The sequence below is a fragment of the Photinus pyralis genome, unplaced genomic scaffold (genome assembly GCF_008802855.1).
Source record: "Photinus pyralis isolate 1611_PpyrPB1 unplaced genomic scaffold, Ppyr1.3 Ppyr1.4_LG3a, whole genome shotgun sequence".
Lineage (NCBI taxonomy): Eukaryota > Metazoa > Arthropoda > Insecta > Coleoptera > Lampyridae > Photinus > Photinus pyralis.
The window spans coordinates 13,355,200-13,367,991 of record NW_022170509.1 but is presented as its reverse complement, the minus strand read 5'-3'; the positions used below and the strand labels follow the sequence as shown (position 1 = coordinate 13,367,991).

Here is a 12,792-nt window from a genome sequence, read left to right as displayed (position 1 = left end):
ATACTTATAAATTTCCAACGGGCCATTATGATCTACAGGCCAGGTGGCAATCGCCACTCGCCCCCCCCCCGGGCCAGTGCGCCCCTGGTTATATACACTGCCTTTTTTGAGCCCCGAAAAAAAAATTGTCTCAGATCGACCCGGAAAAAAAATTTTCTTATAGAATGTGGCCTGTAGAATCCATAATTTCAAACAATTCCAAGATTGGGCTACTAGTTCAAAAGTTACAGCCCTTTGAATTTTTTTTCGAAATTGGTTTCTAGTCTATAACTTTTGATTGAGAAGTCTGATCGAAAAAGTACGAATTGATTTGGATTTTACGCACCCAAATTAATAAGAAAAAGTGTTTTCCCGAGAAATTTTGGTGTAGTCGAATTTTGGTAAAAAAGGAAGGTTATACACTGCCTTTTTTTGAGCCCCGAAAAAAAAATTCTCAGATCGACCCGGAAAAAAAAATTTCTTATAGAATGTGGCCTGTAGAATCCATAATTTCAAACAGTTCCAAGATTGGGCTACTAGTTCAAAAGTTAAAAACGAAGGCTGCCTTTTTTTGAGCCCCGAAAAAAAAATTCTCAGATCAACTCGGAAAAAAAAATTTTCTTATAGAATGTAAAATTTTTTTCCGTCTGTATGCATGTGCGTACGTTGGCAATTTCCAAGGTAACGGCTCGACGATAGCCTAAAGAGCTGCAGTCTTCCTCCAAAATTCATAAAAATAAACTCCTTGATCGACAGGAAAATGAATATAAAAGATTATAACCTGAATGGGTGACAGAAAGCAAAGGCTTGCCTCTAAAATTAATAGAAAACGGACTTGCCGCTATTGATCTAAAAATGCATATTTCTGTAGCAAAACGTTACTTTAATTATATGAAGAGGGACAGTACACAAACTATACAAAAATACATCTAAAGGCTTTGCCTCTAAAAACATGATCAATAATACAAACTTAGCAAATAGAAGTAGGTATTTATTTCCATACTTTGTACACAGAAATTAAGATTATTTCCTTGCAGCTGCGGCTGCTTCATCTTCCTTTTGATAATTTTGAATAATTTCCTGTTTTTTAAGTGCAATCCTTTCTTCACGACGTTTCCTTGCTTCTTTAACCTTTAATCTTCGCGCTTCTGCTTGATCATGCAATGATTTGGTTCGTGCTTTTTCTGCTTTCTTTTTATGGATATATTCCATTAAAACCCTCTTGTTCTTAAATACATTACCCTTCGCCTTCATATACAAGGAATGATATAAATGTCGATCGATCTTTTTAGCTTCACGATATTTCTTCAAAAGACGTCTCAGAACACGCATTCTTTGTATCCACAATTCCTAAATGCACATATCAACATGATTTGCGATAACATAAATCTTGCAAATTACCTTTTGTGGCATGCGAGCATTTGCGGTACCCTTTCGTTTACCAAAACCACAATGCCTTCCTTTACGTCTTGCCTCAGTATTCTTACGGACACGTGCACGTGAGTGAACAGCGACCGGTTTTTTAATAATCAAACCATCTTTGATCAGTTTACGGATATTTTGACGAGAATTTGTATTGGCAATTTCGTTTATTTCATTTGGATCTAGCCATACCTTCTTCTCACCACATCGCATCACGGAAGCTGCAAGCCTCTTTTGCAACTTTAAGGAGCTAGAAATGAATTAGGTACACAGAATCTAGAGAGACTCCTTTAGATGTTGGCAAATACATATTTGCAACTATTTACGCAATATTATCTAAAATTATCAACATTCAAATTTACCTCATTTTTCACAATTAGACAGAATGTTTACTACGTTAAGCAATAAACAACGTATTAATTAGAAAACTCAGAAATTTTGAGCTGAGAATTGTAAAAAAACATCCGAAGATTAGCACACACAACAATATTCTTCTCCACTTGCTCACACTACACAGTCTTCACTATCAGTCTATCACTTGCAGATGTGTTCCACACTGACTCCCTGTACTGCGCAAACGCAAGCGCGCTAAAATTTGAATTTGTGTACAGCTGTCAAGTGTAAGGGGTAAATAATATACACATAACCTGCAAACGTTATAATTGAAGATAATTTAGCTTACCTGCTTACCTATTATATGTAGTAGGTATATGAAAATGCCATGTTATCAAGATGAATTTTGTTGTTATCTACATTTGGAGTGCATGGTCATAGAATATGCCAAAGGCGATATTAGGAAACTGCTTCGGNGCAAAAGTTATATGTACAGAGGTTATATATTAGGAAGTACAGTACCTCATAAACTGTAATTCATGCAATAACTTATTATAAGAAAAGTTCTTATTACAATGTAACGTTAGCTTTAGGATAAGAGACAAGGTTTGATCTCTGCACCTTTCTGTGGAGGACCCACCTGAAACAATCCAACCTATCGGTTTGGTCCTCCGCCTCCCTCCTCTAACCTAAGGTGAGATGCACCGCCACATGTGTTAAGAGCCGGGGCTAAAACGGAAGGTGAAGCGACATATCAACAGACCGACCCCACAAGATATGGTGCACACCCTATCCTCCACCAATCAAACTGAACTGACTCTGATCTCTTTTTCCAAGCCTATTTAGTTTAATCGATCGAATCATCTGTTAATTGTCTTCTTGCTTATTGTCCAGTGTCACATGCTGCATTTGTGTGTATATTATTGTCATTTGATGGTTATTTGTATTTATCTATTTATTGTAATATTAGATTTCAGTATTAGTTAAGACCGTAGTAGCTATTTGAGGTTACGTACAGATGGTTTCAGTGCAGTGTTACGTTTGATTGGGTTGTTCCGCTTAGACATCGCTCGGATATAATTCGTTTTTGTGACGACTTTGTTAAAAACAGTAAGGAAATTGTTGGATTTATCGAGGAAAATTTTCATACACTGGCACTGGACACTGGCAAATACAACGTGTTTAATTATTAAAATAAGTAAACGAGCAACGTCTCGTTGCATTGCGTGCAGCAATGGGCAGCAGACAAAAATACTAATATTACACACAATGTAATTGTGTACTCCAGGCTAGAAGTCGGTGTAATGCAATATTTGTACTTTTCCATGTTGACAAAACTCAATACAATAAAGTATAAAAAACTATTCACATTTTTTCTTCCTTATTTACTAGACATAAGGCGTTTTTTGAAACTTAGTGCTGTGGGATAGGTCGTGACTTGAGTTATAGGTAGTCCTTCACCTGGGACAAGTCTTCAAAAAATACCGGACCAGTTAAATTTGGGTAAGTGAGCATACAATTAATCTACCACATGTCTAGTGAAATTGAAAACTAACGTGCAGTTATACTAAGAAAACAGTCTACAAAGTCAGTTTGTGATCTTGCAATGCTTTAAATCAAATTCAGTATGTTTGTCTAAGCCAGTGGTTTTCAACTTCATTAAAACTAGCAAATACTACTGTTTTGTATATATGTATTTTATTTAGCTCATACATCCAAATGGATTATGTAGAAAAATATTGACGATTTCTTTTTTTAGTGAAATGTCACTCTTTCCGTACTTTTTTCTGCGAGTCTACGGATTTGCAAAAAAGCATAACGATTTTTGATCGACCAAAAAAAACATCTGTGGATTTTATTATCCTATATCAATCTATAGAATCAACACTGCAAAAAGATAGTCATTAAAGTTTGTAATAAAAAAAGCAAAGTGTATATACTATATAGTCTTACCTCTAAAATCAAGCAGAAAGATTATTGCCCCAAATCAACAAGACAAAAGTATTTGCGAGTTGGGTAAAATTAAAACAAGTAAAAGGTTTTTGCCTCAAGGCGAGTAACTTAGCGTATGCATTATGGCATTGTTTTTTAAACAATGATTATGGTTAAAATCCCAAAGAAAGGTCTCCATAAATAAGAAAGTTGGTCTTGCACATGTGCACATCATCTTTTTACAATTGCGGTATGTTTGCCTTTACTAGAAACATTGGTTAAAAATTTAAAAAAATAAAGTTGCACAATGCGTACATCTGATGTTTACAAAATGCGATGTTTGCCTTTACTAGAAACATCTTTATTCCAATTAAGATATAAATGTGTAAATAAGGAAATTAGCATTGCGCATGTGCACATCTGATTTTTACTATAGTATGCCTTATGTTTGACTTGACTAAAAGTGTTTGTGGTCAAAATTGCCACAAAGCCTAAATTAATAAATAAAAATGTTGATAATGCACATGCGCATATTAGATACTATAGCTATAAAGCTACCGAATTCATAAAGAACTAACTAAATAGTTGAAAACTGTAGAAGTAACTAGTTGCGGCCTTACAAAATGAGTTGAAAAATGGGCTAAAAAAACAAACATCAAGATCGGACTTTCAGCGACTCAATAATAAAGTACAATCAGACCTATCCATTCTATAATCGAAAATTAGAGAACATTACAATGTACATCTTGCAACTAAAATATGGCTACGACCATATAGTACTGTATAGTCAATGCTAAGTGTACCATGTTTGGAGGGAGTTGACCATGGCACTTGGCGTTATCACTTGTAGGTAACCTGTGTAAAATTAGATTAGTTATTGCGGTTTGTATACCTATAACATTTGAGAACTTTTGTTGACTGGGAACCATACTTTAATGCATTCAGAAATCGGAAGACAATTATAATGTTCAGTAGATATATAAATATAGATCGGGTCATTCACAAAAAGTAATGATCGCCTAATAGGTAAACCCTGCATCATAAGCAACTAACGCATGCCTATCACATCAGCTTTAATCGGTTTCTTCAAGGAGGAGGTACCATAATTGATTGGTTCACATTTTCAAGTTTCGCAATAGGTAGGTATATTACAATGTTGGTTGCGTATGCTGCAGAATTTACCTATTCAACGATCATTACTTTTGTCAATGACTACGGAGTACAGAATTCTAAATCCACCATATCTGAAATCTTTACCACCAAAAAGGCAAATGCACATATTTCCCAAAAAAATAGTAGTTTTTATATCAATTTAAAGATTAAGATTTTGAGTTTAAAGCAGTACGAACTTGTATTGATTACAGCCAATTTCTTTCAATGTTGTGTGCCAATAGAGATCGTTTTTGGGGGGGGGGGGGGGGGGGTTTAGCTCTGAAGTGCACCACAAAAACATTTTAAAGTATACTACTTTCTCGAAAATCAATTACCATACAGTTTTTTTTAAATTGCAGCTGATAATTAAAAGTAACAAAATATACAATCCACACGAGGTGCGTCGCCTATCATTGCATTTCAGCACTTTCATGCTACGACAAAAAATGATAAATTCATTGTAAAACACTTCAATTAAAACAGAATTTTTTAACAACCTAACATCAACCCCAATTAGAGAAACATGTTAATAATTTATTAATAGTGCAAGAAACTAAATACAGCACATACTTATAAATTTCCAACGGGCCATTATGATCTACAGGCCAGGTGGCAATCGCCACTCGCCCCCCCCCCGGGCCAGTGCGCCCCTGGTTATATACACTGCCTTTTTTGAGCCCCGAAAAAAAAATTGTCTCAGATCGACCCGGAAAAAAAATTTTCTTATAGAATGTGGCCTGTAGAATCCATAATTTCAAACAATTCCAAGATTGGGCTACTAGTTCAAAAGTTACAGCCCTTTGAATTTTTTTTCGAAATTGGTTTCTAGTCTATAACTTTTGATTGAGAAGTCTGATCGAAAAAGTACGAATTGTTTTGGTTTCTACGCACCAAAATTAATAAGAAAAAGTGTTTTCCCGAGAATTTTGGTGTAGTCGATTTTTGGTAAAAAAGGAAGGTTATACACTGCCTTTTTTTGAGCCCCGAAAAAAAAATTGTCTCAGATCGACCCGGAAAAAAAAATTTCTTATAGAATGTGGCCTGTAGAATCCATAATTTCAAACAGTTCCAAGATTGGGCTACTAGTTCAAAAGTTAAAAACGAAGGCTGCCTTTTTTTGAGCCCCGAAAAAAAAATTCTCAGATCAACTCGGAAAAAAAAATTTTCTTATAGAATGTAAAATTTTTTTCCGTCTGTATGCATGTGCGTACGTTGGCAATTTCCAAGGTAACGGCTCGACGATAGCCTAAAGAGCTGCAGTCTTCCTCCAAAATTCATAAAAATAAACTCCTTGATCGACAGGAAAATGAATATAAAAGATTATAACCTGAATGGGTGACAGAAAGCAAAGGCTTGCCTCTAAAATTAATAGAAAACGGACTTGCCGCTATTGATCTAAAAATGCATATTTCTGTAGCAAAACGTTACTTTAATTATATGAAGAGGGACAGTACACAAACTATACAAAAATACATCTAAAGGCTTTGCCTCTAAAAACATGATCAATAATACAAACTTAGCAAATAGAAGTAGGTATTTATTTCCATACTTTGTACACAGAAATTAAGATTATTTCCTTGCAGCTGCGGCTGCTTCATCTTCCTTTTGATAATTTTGAATAATTTCCTGTTTTTTAAGTGCAATCCTTTCTTCACGACGTTTCCTTGCTTCTTTAACCTTTAATCTTCGCGCTTCTGCTTGATCATGCAATGATTTGGTTCGTGCTTTTTCTGCTTTCTTTTTATGGATATATTCCATTAAAACCCTCTTGTTCTTAAATACATTACCCTTCGCCTTCATATACAAGGAATGATATAAATGTCGATCGATCTTTTTAGCTTCACGATATTTCTTCAAAAGACGTCTCAGAACACGCATTCTTTGTATCCACAATTCCTAAATGCACATATCAACATGATTTGCGATAACATAAATCTTGCAAATTACCTTTTGTGGCATGCGAGCATTTGCGGTACCCTTTCGTTTACCAAAACCACAATGCCTTCCTTTACGTCTTGCCTCAGTATTCTTACGGACACGTGCACGTGAGTGAACAGCGACCGGTTTTTTAATAATCAAACCATCTTTGATCAGTTTACGGATATTTTGACGAGAATTTGTATTGGCAATTTCGTTTATTTCATTTGGATCTAGCCATACCTTCTTCTCACCACATCGCATCACGGAAGCTGCAAGCCTCTTTTGCAACTTTAAGGAGCTAGAAATGAATTAGGTACACAGAATCTAGAGAGACTCCTTTAGATGTTGGCAAATACATATTTGCAACTATTTACGCAATATTATCTAAAATTATCAACATTCAAATTTACCTCATTTTTCACAATTAGACAGAATGTTTACTACGTTAAGCAATAAACAACGTATTAATTAGAAAACTCAGAAATTTTGAGCTGAGAATTGTAAAAAAACATCCGAAGATTAGCACACACAACAATATTCTTCTCCACTTGCTCACACTACACAGTCTTCACTATCAGTCTATCACTTGCAGATGTGTTCCACACTGACTCCCTGTACTGCGCAAACGCAAGCGCGCTAAAATTTGAATTTGTGTACAGCTGTCAAGTGTAAGGGGTAAATACATTGAACTATACTCTGTTACAGAGTATAGGTATAGTTCAATGGGTAAATAATATACACATAACCTGCGAACGTTATAATTGAAGATAATTTAGCTTACCTGCTTACCTAGTTATTATATGTTGTAGGCATACCAAAATGCCATGTTATCAAGATGAATTTTGTTGTTATCTACATTTGGAGTGCATGGTCATAGAATATGCCAGAGGCGATATTAGGAAACTGCTTGGGTAAGTACTGTAATAGTTAATTAGAAAGAGTTAATGACATTTACTTACAGCAATAACGTTACAGACCAACATTGACCTATGGTAAAGAGAGAGTCCGGTGCTGAACGAATCACAAAAAACCAGACTACAAGGATCATGACTGATAGCTAAAGTAGAGGTTTTCTTTCAAGTTGGCGCTATAATGTATTTAACTGGAATTCACAGTAGTGACCGAAGGCTTTAATTCGAGAAGAAGAACATATTCTTTCCGAAAATACAGCGAGATTTGGTTTGTAATATGGAAGTCAGCAGGAACTGGTGTTATAAACAAAACAAAGGTGGCACGTTAAAGCAAATTCAAATTTTAGCGCGCTTGCGTTTGCGCAGTACAGGGAGTCGGTGTGGAACACATCTGCAAGTTCAGTCTATCACATAGATAATTTTATCTATGGTCTATCACAACCTAAAATGGCTAAAATTTAAACGTGACTCCCTATCAAGGAGTCTGCGCGATTTTTTCGGCGCCAGTTTCAAAACAATTTTATCGCAGTTTAAATTATGGTTTACTATGGACCAAAATAGGTAACATCCCGAAAAACTATTAAGGTTAAAAAAACCATAAAACCACGCAAAATTCAACCGCTTGTCAAATGACATGATTTTTCATGGCTTTGCCGTTTCTTGAAGCAACCACAAAATTAGATTCACAGTAAGAATAAGCGAAAATTCTGGCACTCTTACTTACTCTATAAGACCTTGTTTTGACTCACAAAAGAATAGGCCTAAAGATTTTTGATGCGAAGACAATAAAAAACTAATAGTTAGCAAAATGCCATTGCTGTTGAGTTCATAGGGTCAATGATGCCCTTTTCCAAAATATGCCCAAGACATTGTTTAATATAATGCCCAAGGTTACGTTACAAACCAAACCTTTCTTAGGTAGGTATCGCTTTAGAAATTGTTATTAATAATAAAAATATTTATTGTGTTATTTATTTTAGTTTATTATAGAAATCTACAAAAAAATTCAATTATAAAGAGTAATTTTATTGTGTAAAATGATTATGATTCACCACGACGGCACAAAGTATATACAAAAAATACCCCAAAAAAAAGGTGAGTGCCAGTGATTACAAGAGTATTGCAAAAAAATGAGTCAGGGAGATTATTTAATTTTTCAAATCCATGTTTTTTTTGTGTATCAAAATCATCACTTCTATGGAGAGAAAACCCCCTGAAAAAGTACGTAGTTATACAAATGACAATATTATACATATATTGTTCATATTTGCATGCTGGGTCCAGTTTTTAGACAGCAAGCAGGGCCCAGTGGCACCCGAGGACGCAAACTTTCAGATGATTTAACAAATGCCATGGAAGAGACTTATGAGTACCTACATGGAATCTAATAGCAACTACCAGTTTCGTGTGCACGAATTAATTGATTGTGTATCAGGCAAATACACAGTAAGTGAAAGAAGTGTTAAGCGAAAAGTGCAAGAGAAATGTGGGGAGATTTTTAAAATTTCCCCTCTGCTCATTACGCCTGTAAGGGGGTAGGGCCCTTAAATTTTGGTAAGATTCAGCGGATCCTCATTTATAGTGCCAAGATAAAGTTATAAAGTATCATTGATGTACATATTTTGCTTCCAAAATATGCTATTGTTCCGGTCCTACACGTGGAAGCTGAACCTTTTGTACTTAATGTTCCTTAATTGTAACACAGTCAATATCTTGTTCGTATTCTCCTGCAAAGCATTCGTCATCTACCTATACTGTTTGAAAGGTTTCTTCCAAGTGCTGTGCAAACAATTCTGAATTTGAATCGCTTCTAATCCTCATTTCCGAGTGGAGGTAGGTACTTGTGCAGTTGATCTTTTTAATTCCTTTGTGCATTTACAAAGCGAACATTCAGTGTTTTTGAATCAATTCGAGCATGGTATTGCCATTTGTGCCGTCTGGAAAGCTATTCCAGGTTGCTGACATGTTTTTGACAAATAAATCCACCTCGCGCTGGATCCATTTTATTTTGCCCCGAAAAAAGCCAAAAAATTTTTTGATTCGTGGCCATAGACATCGAGGACTGAATCTACTGGCGCTCCCTAGCTATTGGTCTGTGCACGCACAGCGTGTGATAAGTTTGTGACTGACACACACACAAACAAACAAGAAAGTAACTATAAAAGTGACTAATTTTGAACATTGTAAATTAGACAACTGTATTCCAAACCAAATGGGAGGGAGTATATACAATTAAGGAAATAGCATACCACATGACAAGGCAGGACAATCATATAATTTGGTACGATTTCAAAATGGAAAATACCTTAGGATCCTGTACATTGTTGACATAATAAATTTTATTAATTTTAAAATGTTATCATAAATAGATATTTATTATTCTCAGAGTGTGTTGATGTTAACATTTATTTTCAATAAAATAACTCTTAAATTGATCTAGTTTTACTTTAGTTACAATTATCTTCATTTGTTGAAAGTCACTATTATGTTGATCTGCAGAAACATCCAAGACAACTGCATTCTTATACAGCCATCTGTAAACCGATACTGTTAGATAGTTTGCTACACCACAATTAGTAGACATGAAAAGGTAGCTGACAATATAGACGCAACCTAGGGCATGCACCATATTTCTGTATAGCACAACATGAGCGTATATATTGCCAGTCAAGATGCTGTCACCTTGTGTAAAACTTTTAAACAAGTTAAAAAATTATTATGCAAACATATATGACGAGAGCGTATTTTCCTCCTAATAATATTAATGCTAGGAGCAGGAAAAAATGCATGTAGGCACGAGATGCTTACTCCATTCTTTTTTCAAATTAGGCGCCTGCCTACCGTCGAAATGTATACAGTTTGTTGAAAAATAGTGGAGTGTATACAAATATAAACAAATTATGAAATGGGTATTACTTTTACTTTTATTCGAAGTGTCACATATGAAATATAATTTAAATGCTTTCATAAGGCTGGCATTGCGCATGCGCAAAGTAACAGCCTGAAACGGTTGCTAGTTTTATTTTTATTCCCATTCATTTAGATGCTTTCTTAAATAAGAAAGTTGACATTGAGCATGCGCAAAACAATATTTTGTAAACGTCGTTAATTTTACTGATATTCGTAGTGTGTACATATAAAGTTTCATTTAAATATCTCCATAAATAAAAAACTTAGCATTGCATACGCGTTAATCCAAATTTTTGACACTGCGCATTGGCAAAACCAACAAATATCGGTATGCACCGAATCCTTGGACCAAGACTTTTCAAATATCGCCCAAGTCATCTAGTAAGTAATTCCATATGGACAGATGATTAAAACCAGATAGGTTAGTTATTGGAATACCTAGATATCAGTGGATAACAAACGCAAATTATTACCTACCTCATTTCATCTCCTCCTGATGGTACTTTCATGACAACTATCTTTCGATCAGTGGCTTTCAGCACTGCATTTTCAATTTCTTGCTGAAGTACATCTAACCCTGAAACAACCACATTAAATTAAAATGAATGGTATTAGAAAGTGCTGATCGGAGCTCTACTACAAAGTACACTACAACTTTTTTTTCTGTTGTGAAGTTCAAATATCTACCTCAAGCCACGGAATGGGAATGGAATGAAAAAAACTGTTTTATGAGCGAGTGGAATTGAGGAGGTTATAGTAGTAGCAGTAGCAGTGTCAGCATCAAAATTACTTAGATGTAGAAGTGGTAGAAAGTATAGGATTAGATTAATATTAGTGGAAAGGAAGGAAAAATATAGTTTCCCAGGAAAAGGGGAATCTCAATTACCTAAATGCTTCGTTGCTGAAACCGGTATCATATTTCCCTTACAACTTGCTACCAAATCACATTTGTTACCCACTGTAATAATTTTATCCGAAGAGCTTTCAAAATTATTGTTCATCGCTAGGCTTTCTAAAGTTTTTAAAACATGGTTTTCTTGATGTTGCAAGTCAGGACTTGATAAATCAACGACATGTAATATTACATCCTAAAAGCCACACACGTTACAACATAAATTTGACTGTCACATACGAAATACCGCTATCATTGCGTCTTCCAATGTGACATTGAAACATTCTATTAGAGACGTTGGAATTTCAGCAATAAACCCCACTGTGTCGACGTACAAAACTTTCAATTTAGAAGGTAACTGTCCGGCGTGAAAGGTTACATCTAAGGTTGCGAATAATTGATTTTGTGGTTGCATTTTCTCTTCTCCTGTCAGTGCTTTAATTAAAGAAGTTTTCCCTGAATTAGTATAACCGATGACAGAGACAACAGGGAAATCCATTGTAGTTCGACGATTCCTCAAAAGTTGCCTTTGAGATTTTAGCTTTTTGATGGCAGACTTTATTTGTTTCTCTCTATCTTGTAACATAATTCTTCTGGTGTCATAATGTTCACCTGTCACAACACCCACGTTGTCATGACGAATTCTTGCCCGTAAATACGGGATTTCGGCTAAAGATACTTGTAATCTTGAATGGGTACTTATCGCGTGCATTCTTAGTATTTGCATAACAATATTGTATCGATCAAAAATTGTCACACCGAACTCATTTTCTAACTCTGTCAAATGGGAATTCCTCAATGTAGCAACATTTATAAATGCCGCAGTCACATTAGGGTTTCCTCTTATTTGTGACCTCAATTTTTCCAAAGTTCCTTTTCCGAAAAACATTTTTTTTTGAAAACTTGTAAGGGGTGCTATAGAGGTATCGATAACCTTCCACGAAGATAACGTACGTATTAATGCGACTGCCTCTTGAAGTTGATTTGAAGGTGTTGTATCTCTAATTTTATCTGGACCCCATTTTACATATGGATGAATTATAAAACAGTTATAGCTGGACTGTCCCAGGTATCGACTAGCAAGTGAATCATACTCTCTAGAAAGGTGCACATTTTGAATTGTTTCGATTATTATTTAAGTATACTCATTCTTATCTAAGAAATCGGTGACACTAGATTCACTGGAATCAGAATTTGAAACAAACCGAACATTGTTCAGTACACCTCGCAAATTAGGCGACACGAAAAATCTTCGCATAGCTAATTGTTGTAGTAGCACAACATGGGTTAAAAGTATGTTTACTTTTCAATTTTCAAAGTTTTGAGGTTATGTTCTGATTT

The 12,792-nt window shown here is 35.2% G+C and overlaps 3 protein-coding genes and 1 long non-coding RNA gene across 4 annotated transcripts; 1 reads left to right on the top strand and 3 right to left on the bottom strand.

Annotated features, from left to right (window-relative positions):
- Positions 1–949: 949 nt before the first annotated feature.
- On the bottom strand, positions 950–1,970 carry LOC116166143 (60S ribosomal protein L19; the record flags this gene model as incomplete). The annotated part of the gene is given in 3 exon segments (XM_031480989.1): positions 950–1,329; positions 1,381–1,651; positions 1,764–1,970. Coding segments are annotated over 3 exon segments (603 nt in total). The 3' UTR covers positions 950–1,002.
- Positions 1,971–6,334: 4,364 nt separating this feature from the next.
- On the bottom strand, positions 6,335–7,335 carry LOC116166144 (60S ribosomal protein L19). Its single transcript, XM_031480990.1, has 3 exons — positions 7,149–7,335; positions 6,766–7,036; positions 6,335–6,714 (listed from the first exon to the last, which is right to left on the bottom strand). Exons 1-3 carry the CDS (start codon positions 7,151–7,153, stop codon positions 6,388–6,390), a joined length of 603 nt encoding a protein of 200 aa, XP_031336850.1. The 5' UTR covers positions 7,154–7,335; the 3' UTR covers positions 6,335–6,387.
- Positions 7,336–7,506: 171 nt separating this feature from the next.
- Positions 7,507–10,064, top strand: LOC116166145. Its single transcript, XR_004144271.1, has 3 exons — positions 7,507–7,649; positions 7,700–7,806; positions 7,854–10,064. It is a non-coding gene; the product is annotated as an uncharacterized LOC116166145 (long non-coding RNA).
- LOC116166140 (putative GTP-binding protein 6) lies at positions 10,038–12,790 on the bottom strand. The gene is made up of 5 exons (XM_031480984.1): positions 12,597–12,790; positions 11,699–12,548; positions 11,446–11,647; positions 11,037–11,136; positions 10,038–10,183 (listed from the first exon to the last, which is right to left on the bottom strand). The coding sequence occupies exons 1-5, from the start codon at positions 12,707–12,709 to the stop codon at positions 10,048–10,050; spliced, it is 1,401 nt and encodes a 466-aa protein (XP_031336844.1). The 5' UTR covers positions 12,710–12,790; the 3' UTR covers positions 10,038–10,047.
- Between the last annotated feature and the right edge of the window lie 2 nt (positions 12,791–12,792).

What these genes read in the sequence shown, in the direction of transcription:
- LOC116166144 (XM_031480990.1), bottom strand. An exon ending in ATGCTCGCATGCCACAAAAG is followed by an intron (nt 6,715 to 6,765) that starts GTAATTTGCAAG and finishes ATGTGCATTTAG; the next exon opens with GAATTGTGGATACAAAGAAT.
- LOC116166140 (XM_031480984.1), bottom strand. Translation starts at nt 12,709, where the DNA reads ATGCGAAGATTTTTCGTGTCGCCTAATTTGCGAGGTGTACTGAACAAT. An exon ending in GATTTCTTAGATAAGAATGA is followed by an intron (nt 12,549 to 12,596) that starts GTATACTTAAAT and finishes GCACCTTTCTAG; the next exon opens with AGAGTATGATTCACTTGCTA. An exon ending in TCAGGAGGAGATGAAATGAG is followed by an intron (nt 10,184 to 11,036) that starts GTAGGTAATAAT and finishes ATCGGTTTACAG; the next exon opens with ATGGCTGTATAAGAATGCAG.